Here is a 13,964-nt window from a genome sequence, read left to right on the forward strand (position 1 = left end):
AAATCTAATTCCTATCAGCCTCCTCCAATCTTTAATGAAGTGATGGAAGGAGCCATCAATGCTGCCAATAAGCAACACCTACTCACTGACATTCACTTTGGGTCTCGCTAGAACTACTCAGGTCTGTGGAGTAACATGATGCACTTCAACCCCTACGGGCTTAATATAGTGTTGATCCCCAATTGTGGGTAGGAAAGTAGTGATCTGAATTATATTCTTCCAACAGAAGGAGTGGGTGTGACTCGACTCATCCCCACACAATGCTTCTGTGCTCTAGTCAGATTGACAGAGGCTTGGGTGCAGTTTATTCACCTGTCTGAATGGACCAGAACTGGGAGGGGGAGGAAATGACCTTGCTGAGACCAAGGAGCCCCCATTTTTTGAATGTGATAGCGTTCCATGAGTTGTTTTCATGGGTTCACAGTTAACTTTGTTTTTAATTTGGATTGCAACTCCACTTGAACAGTCCTGAATCACCACTGACCTGCTCTACCTAATGACTCATTTTGCTTTGTAGGGAAGCTGAAAAATTGGGAGGAGACGAAAGAGAACAAGATGGCTCAAAATAAAATCCTGAATACAAGTGCCTGTTCTCACAAAAAGGATCCAAAGCAGCTGAAGTTACAGACCAGGTGAGGTGTTCTCTCCGTTAGGCCTCCAATCCATGTACCAGTGTTTTAGTTTGATGTACTGCATTTAGAATCTGGTAAACAAGGTGTGTGGACCCTTGCCGTTGATTTCTGATGAGTGTTTTGTGAGGTCAGGATACATATTGGCGTAGGAACAAACTCTGAACAGGGCAGAAAAATACATGAATTTCAGACCTCAACTGGGGCTTCTCAGAGATAAGTGAAAGGATTCTGTGTGTGTACAGAGTTAACATTCCTGACTTTGGGCTCATCAGGGGGGGTGGCTTGCCTCACAAGGCAAACCCTGGAGTGTTCTCGGCTACCTGGAGGATAATCTGGAGAAATAAGGGACAGAGACATATTGATTCAGCATTTCAATTAGTAGTCAGCTGGGTAATTCATGTCTGTTGTAGTATCCACTGGAAAACAACAGAAGAGACAGTGCAGCTCACAAAGCAGTTTAATGTGTTTTTCAGTCGCACTGTCAGTTGGTGTCTTAATATTCTGTTCTTTTAGTTAGAAGTTTGAAACATTTTTTGTTTTAGGGTGGCAGAAGGAGATTCCTTTTCCTGACAATTCCCATTCTCACCAGTAGGTGTTAGCTTCTTGCCAGCTGTGCAATTCCATAGGTGGCAGTTACTGTTCAATGCAATGTCTTCCTGTATGTGTGGCAGGCTATTCAACTGTGGGAGAAATCACAGCTGCACACAATGTTCACTCTACATTCACATGTACTACACAGCAAGGGTCATTGAACTGCAGAACTCTGAGATGCAGAGGGATCTGGGTGTCCTAGTCCACTAAAGGCAACAAGTTAGTATGCAAGTACAGCAAGTGATTAGGAAGGCAAATGCAATGTTGACATTTTATTGCAAGGGAATGGAACATAAAAGTAGAGGTATTTTGCTGCAGTTGTACAGGGCATTGGTGAGACCACATCTAGAGTATTGTGTACAGTTTTGGTCTCCTTACTTAAAGAATATAATTGCATTGGAAGCAGTTCAGAGAAGGAAGCAAGGTTGGACAGGTTGGGTCTATATTCATTGGAGTTTAGAAGGATGAGAGGTAATCTTGTTGAAACATAAGATCCGAAGGGGACTTAACAGGATGGGTGTTGAAAGGATGATTCCCCTTGTGGGAGAGACTAAAACTAGGGGACACAGTTTAAAAATAAGGGATTTCCCATTTAAGACAGATGAGGAGAAATCTTTTGAGAGTCAGGAGTCTGCGGAATTCTCTTCCCTGGAGAGCAGTGGAGGAAGGGTCAATGAATGTTTGTTTTTAAGGCAGAGGTAGACTGATTCTTGACAAACAAGGAGGTCAAAGAGTATCTGGGTAAGCAGGAAAGTGGAGTTGTGTCCACAAACAAAGAACAGTACAGCACAGGAACAGGCCATTTGGCCCTCCAAGCCTGTGCCAATCTTGATGCCTGCCTAAACCTAACACCTTCTGCACTTCCGGGGCCCATATCCCTCTATTCCCTTCCTATTCATGTATTTGTCAGATCAGCCATGATCTTCTAGAATGACCAAGCAGGCTCGAGGGGTCAAATAGCCTACTCCTAATACATATGTTCTTTGGATAATGATCAGAATGTGATCCTTGACACGTTTCCCCATCCCACCGCCCCACTTAGCCCAGGGACCGAGAGACATATTATTCCATCTTTAATAGCTGAGCCATTGTGGCCTGCACGGCTCAACCTGCTTTTGCTGGAGCATAGATTTGAAGCCTGTGTTAACTGTTGGGGATTTTAACTAAAGCTGTTTCATTACAGGGAGAGCCGACGGGAAAAGCTTGTGGAAAAACGGAACGAGAGAAAGAACAACCTGATGGGAGCAAGGCGAGGACTGGTCATGGCGTGAAAGAAACCAATGCTGTGCACTGCCCGCTCTACTACTTGCCATTTTTCATGTTTTGGTTGAATATTCCCATATTTTAATCTAGCTTTTTCCTGTGTGTGTGTTCATGTGATTTCAACCTTGAAATTGAATAACTTTGCAGTCAAATATGTCTTCCTGAAGCAACACAAATTGATGCTATCATTCAGTAATTTCCTTACACCATAATATCATTTTTTATTTGAAAACCTGGGGGTTCTACGTTTGGTTTTATTTTCTTGTTGAATCAAGTGCTGAAGCTTGGGTCAAGTGATGGCCTGTGTGGGAAGTGGAAATGCCTCATTGCTGCATACAGGAAACCCTAGTGATGTGAAGCTTACTATACCTGAGTGTGTAACACTGTGAAGCAATGATTCCAACTCTCCAGCACTGGATTCCATCACCTGTATCAGCATGAGTTTATTTAGGATACATCCTTGCTCGAAGATCTGTGTATTTTCCTGTTGTCTGTTTACTTGATTACCTGCTTTTAAATGTTTGCTTTCTACTTTTGAAGACCTTGGGCTGCCTCCAGTAGTAAAATCTGTATTAAAGGCCCTTCAAACTCTAACTGGCAGGACACTGATTGAAGCACTTCTATGTTTAGCTAAGAGCATTCTGTCTCATTCTTGTATTTGAATATTTGCCTCTTTACTGTCCATCTTTTCCTTGCTTTGTTGAAGCTTTAATCACATCCTAGTCTAGAAAGCCCTAGTTCAGTGGTATTTCTTTGTTTATAATGTGCAAAAAGCTTAATTTGCTTCCCAAGGAACTGCAGTGCCGCCTGTAGACTTCCTGCTTTGTTTATTTGCAAAAATAATTAGCTGGGGCTAGGGGATGGAAAGGAGGAGGGAGACTGGATGGTACAGTGGTTTGGGGTGCTGATTTTTTTTCACCTTTAAAATCTTTACTGAGCCAATAAGATCCTCCTGGCTGGGCTCACTGAACCACCACCCCCCCCCCCCCCCCCCCCCACACACACAAACAAACAAACATGCGAGTCTTGTTACCCAATCCCAATTGCAGCAGTTTGCCACTGCTTTTTGTATATATTGTGTCCTGTTTCTGTTCGATTGCATGTGCTAATCTTGTTTCCTTTAGAGCTTTCTGTAGAAAGCTGAAACTTTTTTTAAACAGTGTAGAGATGCCTTTCCTACAGTTAAGGTACTTTGCATATTCCTTTAATCCACCCTGTTTCACTTATGTTCCTGTGAAAATTCTTAATTCTGTAAAGGAATGGGGACTGAACACGTCAAGTGCACCACTTGTTCTTTTAGATCAGAGACCAGAACTTGAGCTGTTATGGACATGTTTAGGGCTGTATTTTCTTTCATATTCTGTTGGAACGGTGCCCTAATAAACATCAAACTTGCTGCTGTTGTGGTAGATTTTTATCACAAAGCCACTCAGTATGAAATATATAAATAGAAAATGCTAGAAGCATTCAGATCAGGCAACATCTCTCCACCGATGCTGCCTGACCTGAGTATTTCCAGCATTTTGTGTTTGTTTCAGATTTTTAATATCAATGGTATTTTGCCTTTCATTTTAAGTACATCCTGATCATTAAAAGCTGTCCCTGCCTGTGGTCAGGCTATTGAGAAGGTTTTTAAAATAAATTCCAACTTCCCACACCTGGTTGTGTGGATATCGGGTGCGGAAAAGATCAGGCCTGTTGGTGGTGCCCTCCTTGACTGTCCTGTCAAAGCTCAACACTGTGGGTTCACACAAAACAGCACCTTCAGGGAAGTGAGTAACCAGTTAACTGGAAGGGGTGAATATGGGGAAAGTACAACTTTGAAGTTCTTCCTTGGCAGCTGATGTTTTCCTGTCCCTTTTTTGAAAACTTTTGAAGAAAAACTATGCCGTAGTTGTTTTTGCATTGTAATTAAAGTTTTTGTAAGATAGGATGAAAATTGTTAAAATAAAACTTACTTTGCTAATTGAGAGCTGGATTTCTTCACTTTGTTACTCTATCAATCCCATCTCCTATAATAGCACAGGATTGCACACACTCAATATCCAACTTCATGACCAGTAACACTAAGTAAATCACTGTCCTGGCAGCTGCCACCATGCCTTCATTTTATTGCAGTCCACATGCCATCATTCTTTAAATCAGAAAGGCAAGTGTTAGGATAGATCCTAGAGATTACAAGTAGCTAATCTCTGGACACCAGCTGAGCACCACTAAAACAAGACATTTCTGACACCAAAGCCCACTACTGTGATTCTGAGGGTACACTTCTGATACCTGGATCTGTCTGCTGCTATCCTGTACTTCAGTCCAGCTGGGGTGTCGAGGATTGTGGCAGTATACGGCATACTGCACAATTTTAACTTATAAAGAGGCCTCATCATTGAGGTCCTGGAGAAGGAAGATCCTGAACAGCCATAAAGACCAAGTGGAGGAGAATCTTGTAGAAGCGACCACTGACCTTAATGTGACAGGAGACTACTTGATCGATTGCCTCAAGCCCACCACATGCACTACCCTGTCTACAATAACAAACAGTACAGCACAGGAACAGGCCATTCGGCCCTCCAAGCCTGTGCCGATCTTGATGCCTGCCTAAACAAAAACCTTCTGCACTTCCGGGGACCGTATCCCTCTATTCCCATCCTATTCATGTATTTGTCAAGATGCCTCTTAAATGTCGCTATCGTACCTGCTTCCACCACCTCCCCCAGCAGCAAGTTCCAGGCACTCACCACTCTCTGTGTAAAGAACTTGCCTCGCACATCCCCTCTAAACTTTGCCCCTCTCACCTTAATCCTATGTACCCGAGTAACTGACTCTTCCACCCTGGGAAAAAGCTTCTGACTATCCACTGTCCATGCCGCTCGTAACTTTGTAAACCTCTATCATGTCGCCCCTCCACCTCCGTCGTTCCAGTGAAAACAATCCGAGTTTATCCAACCTCTCCTCATAGCTAATGCCCTCCAGACCAGGCAACATCCTGGTAAACCTCTTCTGTACCCTCTCCAAAGCCTCCACGTCCTTCTGGTAGTGTGGAGACCAGAATTGCATGCAATATTCTAAGTGTGGCCTAACTAAAGTTCTGTACAGCTGCAGCATAACTTGCCAATTTTTATACTCTATGCCCCGACCGATGAAGGCAAGCATACCGTATGTCTTCTTGACTACCTTATCCACCTGCGTTGCCACTTTCAGTGACCTGTGGACCTGTACGCCCAGATCTCTCTGCCTGTCAATACTCCTAAGGGTTCTGCCATTTACTGTATACTTCCTACCTGCATTAGACCTTCCAAAATGCATTACCTCACATTTGTCCAGATTAAACTCCATCTGCCATTTCTCCACCCAAGTCTCCAACTGATCTATATCCTGCTGTATCCTCTGACAATCCTCAACACTACCCGCAACTCCTCCAACCTTTGTGTCGTCCGCAAACTTACTAATCAGACCAGCTACATTTTCCTCAATCATTTATATATACTCCAAACAGCAAAGGTCCCAGCACTGATCCCTGCGGATCACCACTAGTCACATCCCTCCATTCAGAAAAGCACCCTTCCACTGCTACCCTCTGTCTTCTATGACTGAGCCAGTTCTGTATCCATCTTGCCAGCTCACCTCTGATCCCATGTGACTTCACCTTTTGTATCAGTCTGCCATGAGGAACCTTGTCAAAGGCTTTACTGAAGTCCATATAGATAACATCCACTGCACTTCCTTCATCAATTATCTTTGTCACTTCCTCAAAAAACTCAATCAAATTAGTGAGACACGACCTCCCTTTCACATAACCATGTTGCCTCTCGCTAATAAGTTTGTTTGTTTCCAAATGGGAGTAAATCCTGTCCCGAAGAATCCTCTCTAATAATTTCCCTACCACTGACGTAAAGCTCACCAGCCTATAATTTCCTGGATTATCCTTGCTACCCTTCTTAAACAAAGGAACAACATTGGCTATTCTCCAGTCCTCTGGGACCACGTTATCCAAGGTTCCCGAAACTTGCCAAACTTATCCTTCTTCCTCACAGGAACATGCCGGTCCTGGATTCTAATCAACTGACGTTTGAAAGACTCCCACATGTCAGATGTTAATTTACCCTCAAACAGCCGCCCCCAATCTAAATTCTTCAGTTCCTGCCTAATATTGTTATAATTAACCTTCCCCCAATTTAGCACCTTCACCCGAGGACTACTCTTATCCTTATCCACAAGTACCTTAAAACTTATGGAATTATGGTCATTGCTCCCGAAATGCTTCCCTACTGAAACTTCGACCACCTGTCTGGGCTCATTCCCCAATGCCAGGTCCAGTACAGCCCCTTCCCTAGTTGGACTATCTACATATTGTTTCAAGAAGCCCTCCTGGATGCTCCTTACAAATTCTGCCCCTTACAAATTCTGCCCCATCCAAGCCCCTAACACTAAGTGAGTCCCAGTCAATATAGGGGAAGTTAAAATCACCCACCACTACAACCCTGTTACCTTTATATCTTTCCAAAATCTGTCTACATATCTGCTCCTCTACCTCCCGCTGGTTGTTGGGAAGCCTGTAGAACATCGTGACTGCACCCTTCCTATTCCTGAGCTCCACCCATATTGCCTCGCTGCATGACCCCTTCGAGGTGTCCTCCCGCAGTACAGCTGTGATATTCTCCTTAACCAGTAATGTAACTCCTCCACCCCTTTTACATCCCCCTCTATCCCGCCTGAAGCTTCTAAATCCTGAAACATTTAGCTGCCAATCCTGTCCTTCCCTCAACCAAGTCTCTGTAATAGCAACAACATCATAGTTCCAAGTACTAATCCAAGCTCTAAGTTCATCTGCCTTACCTGTTATACTTCTCGCATTGAAACAAATGCACTTCAGACCACCAGTCCCATGGTGCTCCGCAACATCTCCCTGCCTGCTCTTCCTCTTAGTCTTACTGGCCTTATTTACTAGTTCCGCCTCATTTATTTCACTTGCTCTCCTACTGCTCTGGTTCCCACCCCCCTGCCACACTCGTTTAAACCCTCCCGAGTGACACTAGCAAACCTCGCAGCCAGGATATTTGTGCCCCTCCAATTTAGATGCAACCCGTCCTTCTTGTACAGGTCCCATCTGTCCCTGAAGAGATCCCAATGGTCCAGATATCTGAAACCCTCCCTTCTACACCAGCTGTTCAGCCACATGTTTAGCTGCACTATCTTCCTATTTCTTGCCTCACTGGCACGTGGCACAGGGAGTAATCCCGAGATTACAACCCTAGAGGTCCTGTCTTTTAACTTTCTACCTAACTTCCCCTGCAGGACCTCGTCAATCTTCCTGCCTATGTCCTTGGTACCGATGTGTACCACAACCTCTGGCTGTTCACCCTCCCCCTTCAGAATGCCCCCTGTCCGTTCAGAGACATCCTTGATCCTGGCACCAGGGAGGCAACATACCATCCTGGAGTCTCTTTCACGTCCACAGAAGCGCCGATCTGTGTCCCTGACGAGTCCCCTATAACTATTGCTCTTCTGTGCTTTGTCCCTCCCTGCTGAACAACAGTGCCAGCCGTGGTGCCACTACTCTGGCTGCTGCTGTTTTCCCCTGATAGGCCATCCCCCCCAACAGTATCCAAAACGGTATACATGTTAGAGAGGGGGATAGCCACAGGGGATTCCTGCACTGACTGCCTGCCACTTCTAGCGGTCACCCATCTATCTGCCTGCACCTTGGGTGTAACCACTTCTCTAAAACTCCTGTCTATGACACTTTCTGCCACCTGCATGCTCCTAAGTGCATCCAGTTGCTGCTCCAGCCGATCCATGCGGTCTGTGAGGAGCTGCAACTGGGTACACTTCCTGCAGATGTAGTCGTCCGGAATGCTGGAAGCGTCACGGACCGCCCACATCTCACAGGTGAAGCACTTCACCCCTCTAACTGACATTTCTAGCACTAATTAATAAATTAATTTAAAATAGATAATACTTATTAAATCCTTACTAAATTGTTATAATTAACTATATGGTCCCTAGTGCTAGATTCCTACTATAAATATTAAATACTAACTAAATACAGTAATCTCCTCCCTCTGGTTTAGTTACTCTACTTATTAATTAGTTAATTGGGGTTTTAATCAATTGTTATCAATAATAGCAAAATACTGCAGATGCGGGAAATACTCAGCAAGTCTGGCAGCATCTGTGGAGAGAGAAGCAAAGTTAACGTTTCAGGTCGGTGACCTTTCATCAGAACTACCCTGCCTACTTCTCGACCCGTTAAAAATGCCCTTGTCTGTGTGTATCAGCTCATAATTATGCCACCTTATCCAAACCACACATCTGACTCGCCTCAAACGAAAACTACATGGCAATAGGTAAAATAGTACTGAGGCAAAGGAGGAGCTATTAAGGACAAAAACTTGATCAAAGGGCTGGGTTTTGAGGAAATTCTTTTGGGGGGGGGCCCTAGGAAGCTCATTTTTGTGGAACTGTAAAAGATTACAGATAAGGGGGGTGGGGGAGGGTTGGTGGGGATTTAAACAAGGACAAAAAATTAAATTGATGGGGGTGGAGGCCTGCAAAACCATAGGTTACTTAGGACAGGTGCAATGAACTGAACTTTAAGAAGGGTGGGCAGCCAGACAGGAGAGTATTGTAATAATCAAATCTGGAGGTGACAAAAGGCAATGCTGAAGAGCTCAGCACCAGATAGGTAGAGGCAGTTAATGTTAAGAGTGGAAGTAGGTGCTCTTTGCAATAGAGAGAAGATGGGGTTTGAAATTGAGCTTGAACTCAAGTCAATGCCAGGTTACAGTCAGGTTCAACCTGCAATGGTGGTCTGGGAGGGGGAATAAAGTCTGGCATTGACAGGGCTGAAGACAATGGCTTTAGTCTTATGTTTAGCTTGAGGAAATAAAGACTCTAAAGATTACAATCAACATATTCTCGCCACAATCTCTTAGTGTATAACTGTGCACTTAGAGCAGGCTTCAGTGACTATATTCTGATCCCAATCCCTTGGAATATAAATGGTCCTTATACTAGATTGCAGTCACTGAATATTCTTAATACCTTCACTTAATAAAAGTCTATCAAAGTCAATCTTGAAAATTTCAATTGATCAAAAGCCTTTTGGGGGAGTGTTCCAGATTTCCACTGCCCTTTGTGTGACAAAGTGCATCCTGCCATTACCCCTGAACAGCCTACCTCTAGTTTTAAGGTTATGCCCTTGTTCGTGTTCTAGACTCTCCCACTACAGAAAATAGTTTCTCTCTATTGATCCTATCAAATTCTTTCATCAAATTAAATATCCAAATTAGTTCGCCCTTTAATATTGTATATTCAAGGAAGTACAAGTCTATTCAATTCATCTTATCCTTGTAATCTAATCCTTTTAGCCCTAGTATAATGCTGGTGAATCTGCACTCAACCTGCTCCATGACCAATTTATCCTTCCTGAGGTGCAGCACACATTTTGAATGCACAGCTATAACATAACTGAGATAAAGGCCAATATTCCATTAATCTTATTATATTTTGCACCTGTCCATTAACTGTGATTTCTGTACTTGGACCTCAGATCTCTGCTAATTTACACTTTGTAATTTCTCACCATTTAGAAAATATTTTGATCTATCTTGGAAACTGGATGACCTCCCACTATCCTACATTGAACTTTATCTGCCACAGTTTTGACCAGTCTATTAAGCTGTCAATGTCCTTTGTAATTTTCTGCTCCCAGCTACACGATTTGCTGTGCCACCTACCTTAAGTGTTATCAACAAACTTAGATTTACAGCTCTCTATTCCTTCAATCAAGTCAGAGTCATTACGAAGCAGGAGACCATTTGGCCCATCGAGTCCATGCCGGACTAATACAGTGAAAAGCTGCATCCCCAGTACAGATCCTTGGGGGACACCACTAGTCGCATCCTACCAATTCGAGTATATAGCCATTATCCTCAATCTCTGTCTCTTACCTCCTAACCAATTCCCTCTCCAAGCCAATAGATTGCCTCTAATTCCATAATAATAAAAGCAAAATACTGCGGATGCTGGAAATCTGAAATAAAAACAAGAAATGCTGGAATCACTCAGCAGGTCTGGCAGCATCTGTGAAAAGAGAAGCAGAGTTAACGTTTCGGGTCAGTGACCCTTCATCGGAACTGACAAATATTAGAAAAGTCACAGGTTATAAGCAAGTGAGGTGGGGGTGGGGCAAGAGATAACAAAGGAGGTCTAGATTGGACCAGGCCACATAGCTGACCAAAAGGTCATGGAGCAAAGGCAAACAATATGTTAATGGTGTGTTGAAAGACAAAGCATTAGTACAGATTAGGTATAAATACACTGAATATTGAACAGCAGCAAGTGCAAACCTGAAAAAAAACAGTGGGTAAGCAAACTGAGCAAACAAAGATGAAATGAAATAAATGCAAAAAAAAGATTGTAAAAAAATGTAAAAAAGAATGTTAAAAAAAAGGAAGAAAAAATAACTAAAAATGAAAGTAAAATGGGGGGCTGTCATGCTCTGAAATTATTGAACTCAATGTTCAGTCCGGCAGGCTGTAGTGTGCCTAATCGGTAAATGAGATGCTGTTCCTCGAGCTTGCGTTAATGTTCACTGGAACACTGCAGCAATCCCAGGACAGAGATGTGAGCATGAGAGCAGGGGGGAGTGTTGAAATGGCAAGCAACCGGAAGCTCAGGGTCCTGCTTGCGGACTGAGCGGAGATGTTCCGCAAAGCGGTCACCCAGTCTGCGCTTAGTCTCCCCAATGTAGAGGAGACCACACTGTGAGCAGCGAATACAGTATACTACATTGAAAGAAGTACAAGTAAATCGCTGCTTCACCTGAAAGGAGTGTTTGGGGCCTGGTATAGTGAGGAGAGAGGAGGTAAATGGGCAGGTATTACACCTCCTGCGATTGCAAGGGAAGGTGCCCTGGGACGGGGACGAGGTGGTGGGGGTAATGGTTAATCCTTTACAAATCCTTGCTGACTCTCTCTGATCAGCTCATGTTTGTCCCAATGCTCAGTCACTCTGTCCCTAATAGCATTATAGTAATTTCCCCCACAACTGTATACTTACAGAAAAAGGGTGGAACAACAAATTCAGAGCACCCTGGATGTCAATGGGCTTAAAAGAAAGGATAAAGAAAAAAAGGGAAGCTGATGACAGATATCCAGGGCTCAAAATTGCAGAAAACCTAGAGGAGTATAAAAAGTGTAGAGGTGAAATTAAAAATGAAAGTAGGGAAGCAAAGAGCAAGCATGAAAAAATAGTGGCAAGTAAAATCAAGGAAAACCCAAAGCTTTTTTATAAATACATAAAGAGCAAAAGGATAACTAAAGAAAGAGTAGGGACCATAAGGGTAACCTGTGTGTGGAGGCAGAGGATGTTGGTATGGTTCTTAATGAATGCTTCGCATCTGTTTTCACGAAAGAGAAGGATGATACAAATATTGCAAACCAGGGAGGAAGAGTGTCAAATATTAGATGAAATTCACAGCGAGAGAAGAAGTATTAAGGGATTTAACATCTTTGAAAATGGATAAATCACCAGGCTCAAACAAAATGTATCCTAGGCTGTTAAAGGAAGCAAGAGAAGAAATAGCAGAGGCTCTGACCACCATTTTCCAATCCTCTCTAGCTACAGGCATGGAGGACTGCTAATGTTGTACCATTATATAAAAAGGGAGAAAGGGATAGGCCGAGTAATTACAGGCCAGTCAGCCTAACCTCAGGGGTGGGAAAATTATTGAAAAAAATTCTGAGGGACAAGATATATCTTCATTTAGAAAGACACAGATTAATCAAAGACAGTCAGCACAGATTTGTTAAGAGGAGGTTGTGCCTGACTAACATGATTTAATTTTTTCAGGAGGTAACAAGGAGGGTTGAAGAGGGTAGTGCATTTGTTGTAGTCTATATGGATTTTGGTAAAGCTTGTGATAAGGTCCCATATGGTAGATTGGTCACAAAAGTAAAAGCCCATGGGATACAAAGCAAATTGGCAAGTTGGATCCAAAATTGGCCCAGAGGCAGGAAGCAAAGGGTATTGTTTGATTGGAGTTTGTGTGACTGGAAGGCTGCTCCCAGTGGGGTTCCACGCTTTTTGTGGTATAGATCAATGATTTGGTCTTGAAGATGAGAGGTATGATTAAGAAGTCTGACGATGATTCAAAAATTGGCCGTGTGGTTGATAATGAAGAAGAAAGCTGTAGACTGCAGGAAGATATTGATGGACTGATCAGGTGGGCGGAACAGTGGCAAATTGAGTTCAATCTGAAGAAGTGTGAGGGAAGACTAACAAGGCAAGGGAATACACAATAAATGGTAGGATTCTGAGGAGTGTAGCGGAATGGAGGAACCTTGGAGTGCATGTCCATAGATCCCTGAAGGTGGCTGGACAGTTGATAAGGTGGTCAAGAAGGCATACTGGATACTTGCCATTATTGGCTGAGGCATAGAATGTAAGAGCTGGGACTGTATAAAACACTAGTTAGACCACAGAGTTAGAATCAGAGTTATACAGCACAGAAACAGGCCCATCGTTTACGTGCCAGCCATCAAGCACCTATCTATTCTAATCACATTTCCAGCACTTGGCCCGTAGCCTTGTATGTTATGGCGTTTCAAGTGCTCATCTAAATACTTCTTAAATGTCATGAGAGTTCCTGCCTCTACCACCCCTTCAGGCAGTGTGTTCCAGATTCCAACCACCCTCTGGGTGAAAATTTTTTTTCCTCAAATCCCCTCTAAATCTCCTGCCCCTTACCTTAAATCTATGCCATAATAATAAAATATTACTTAAATCTATGCCCCCTGGTTATTGACCCCTCCACTAAAGGGAAAATGTTTCTTCCTATCAATGCCCCTCATAATTTTGTATACGTCAATCAGGTCCCCCCTCAGCCTTCTCTGCTCCAAGGTAAACAACCCTAGCCTATCCAGTCTCTCTTCATAACTGAAATGCTCCAGCCCAGGCAACATCCTGGTGAATCTCCTCTGCACCCTCTCCAGTGCAATCACATCCTTCCAATAGTGTGGCAACCAGAACTGTACACAGTACTCCAGCTGTGGCCTAACCAGCGTTTTATACAGCTCCATCATAACCTCCCTGCTCTTATATTCTATGCCTCAGCTGATAAAGGCAAGTATCCCATATGCCTTCCTAACCACCTTATCTACCTGTGCTGCTGCCTTCAGTGATCTATGGACAAGTACACCAAGGTCCCTCTGATCCTCTGCAGTTCCTAGGGTCCTACCATCCATTGTATATTCCCTTGCCTTGTTAGTCCTCCCAAAATGCATCACCTCACACTTCTCAGGATTAAATTCCATTTGGCACAGCTCCACCCATCTTACCAGCCCATCTATATCGTCCTGTAATCTAAGGCTTTCCTCCTCACTATTTACACTACCAATTTTCGTGTCATCTGTGAACGTACTGATCATACCTCCAAACAGCAAGGGTCCCAGAACCGATCCCAGTGGTACACCACTG

The 13,964-nt window shown here is 43.5% G+C and overlaps 1 protein-coding gene across 3 annotated transcripts in view; it reads left to right on the plus strand.

Moving 5' to 3' along the window:
- The window catches only part of nusap1 (nucleolar and spindle associated protein 1), a 35,529-nt gene extending 31,073 nt beyond the window's left edge, over nt 1-4,456 (plus strand). For all 3 annotated transcript variants that reach the window (XM_068039713.1, XM_068039712.1, XM_068039714.1), the window contains 2 exons: nt 518-632; nt 2,407-4,456. In XM_068039713.1, the coding sequence (XP_067895814.1) occupies nt 518-632; nt 2,407-2,494 (203 nt within the window). In that variant the 3' untranslated portion in view covers nt 2,495-4,456. The remainder of the gene's footprint in view (nt 1-517; nt 633-2,406) is intronic.
- The last annotated feature ends 9,508 nt before the right edge of the window (nt 4,457-13,964 follow it).

This window comes from Heterodontus francisci, chromosome 9 (genome assembly GCF_036365525.1).
Source record: "Heterodontus francisci isolate sHetFra1 chromosome 9, sHetFra1.hap1, whole genome shotgun sequence".
Taxonomy (NCBI): Eukaryota; Metazoa; Chordata; class Chondrichthyes; order Heterodontiformes; family Heterodontidae; genus Heterodontus; species Heterodontus francisci.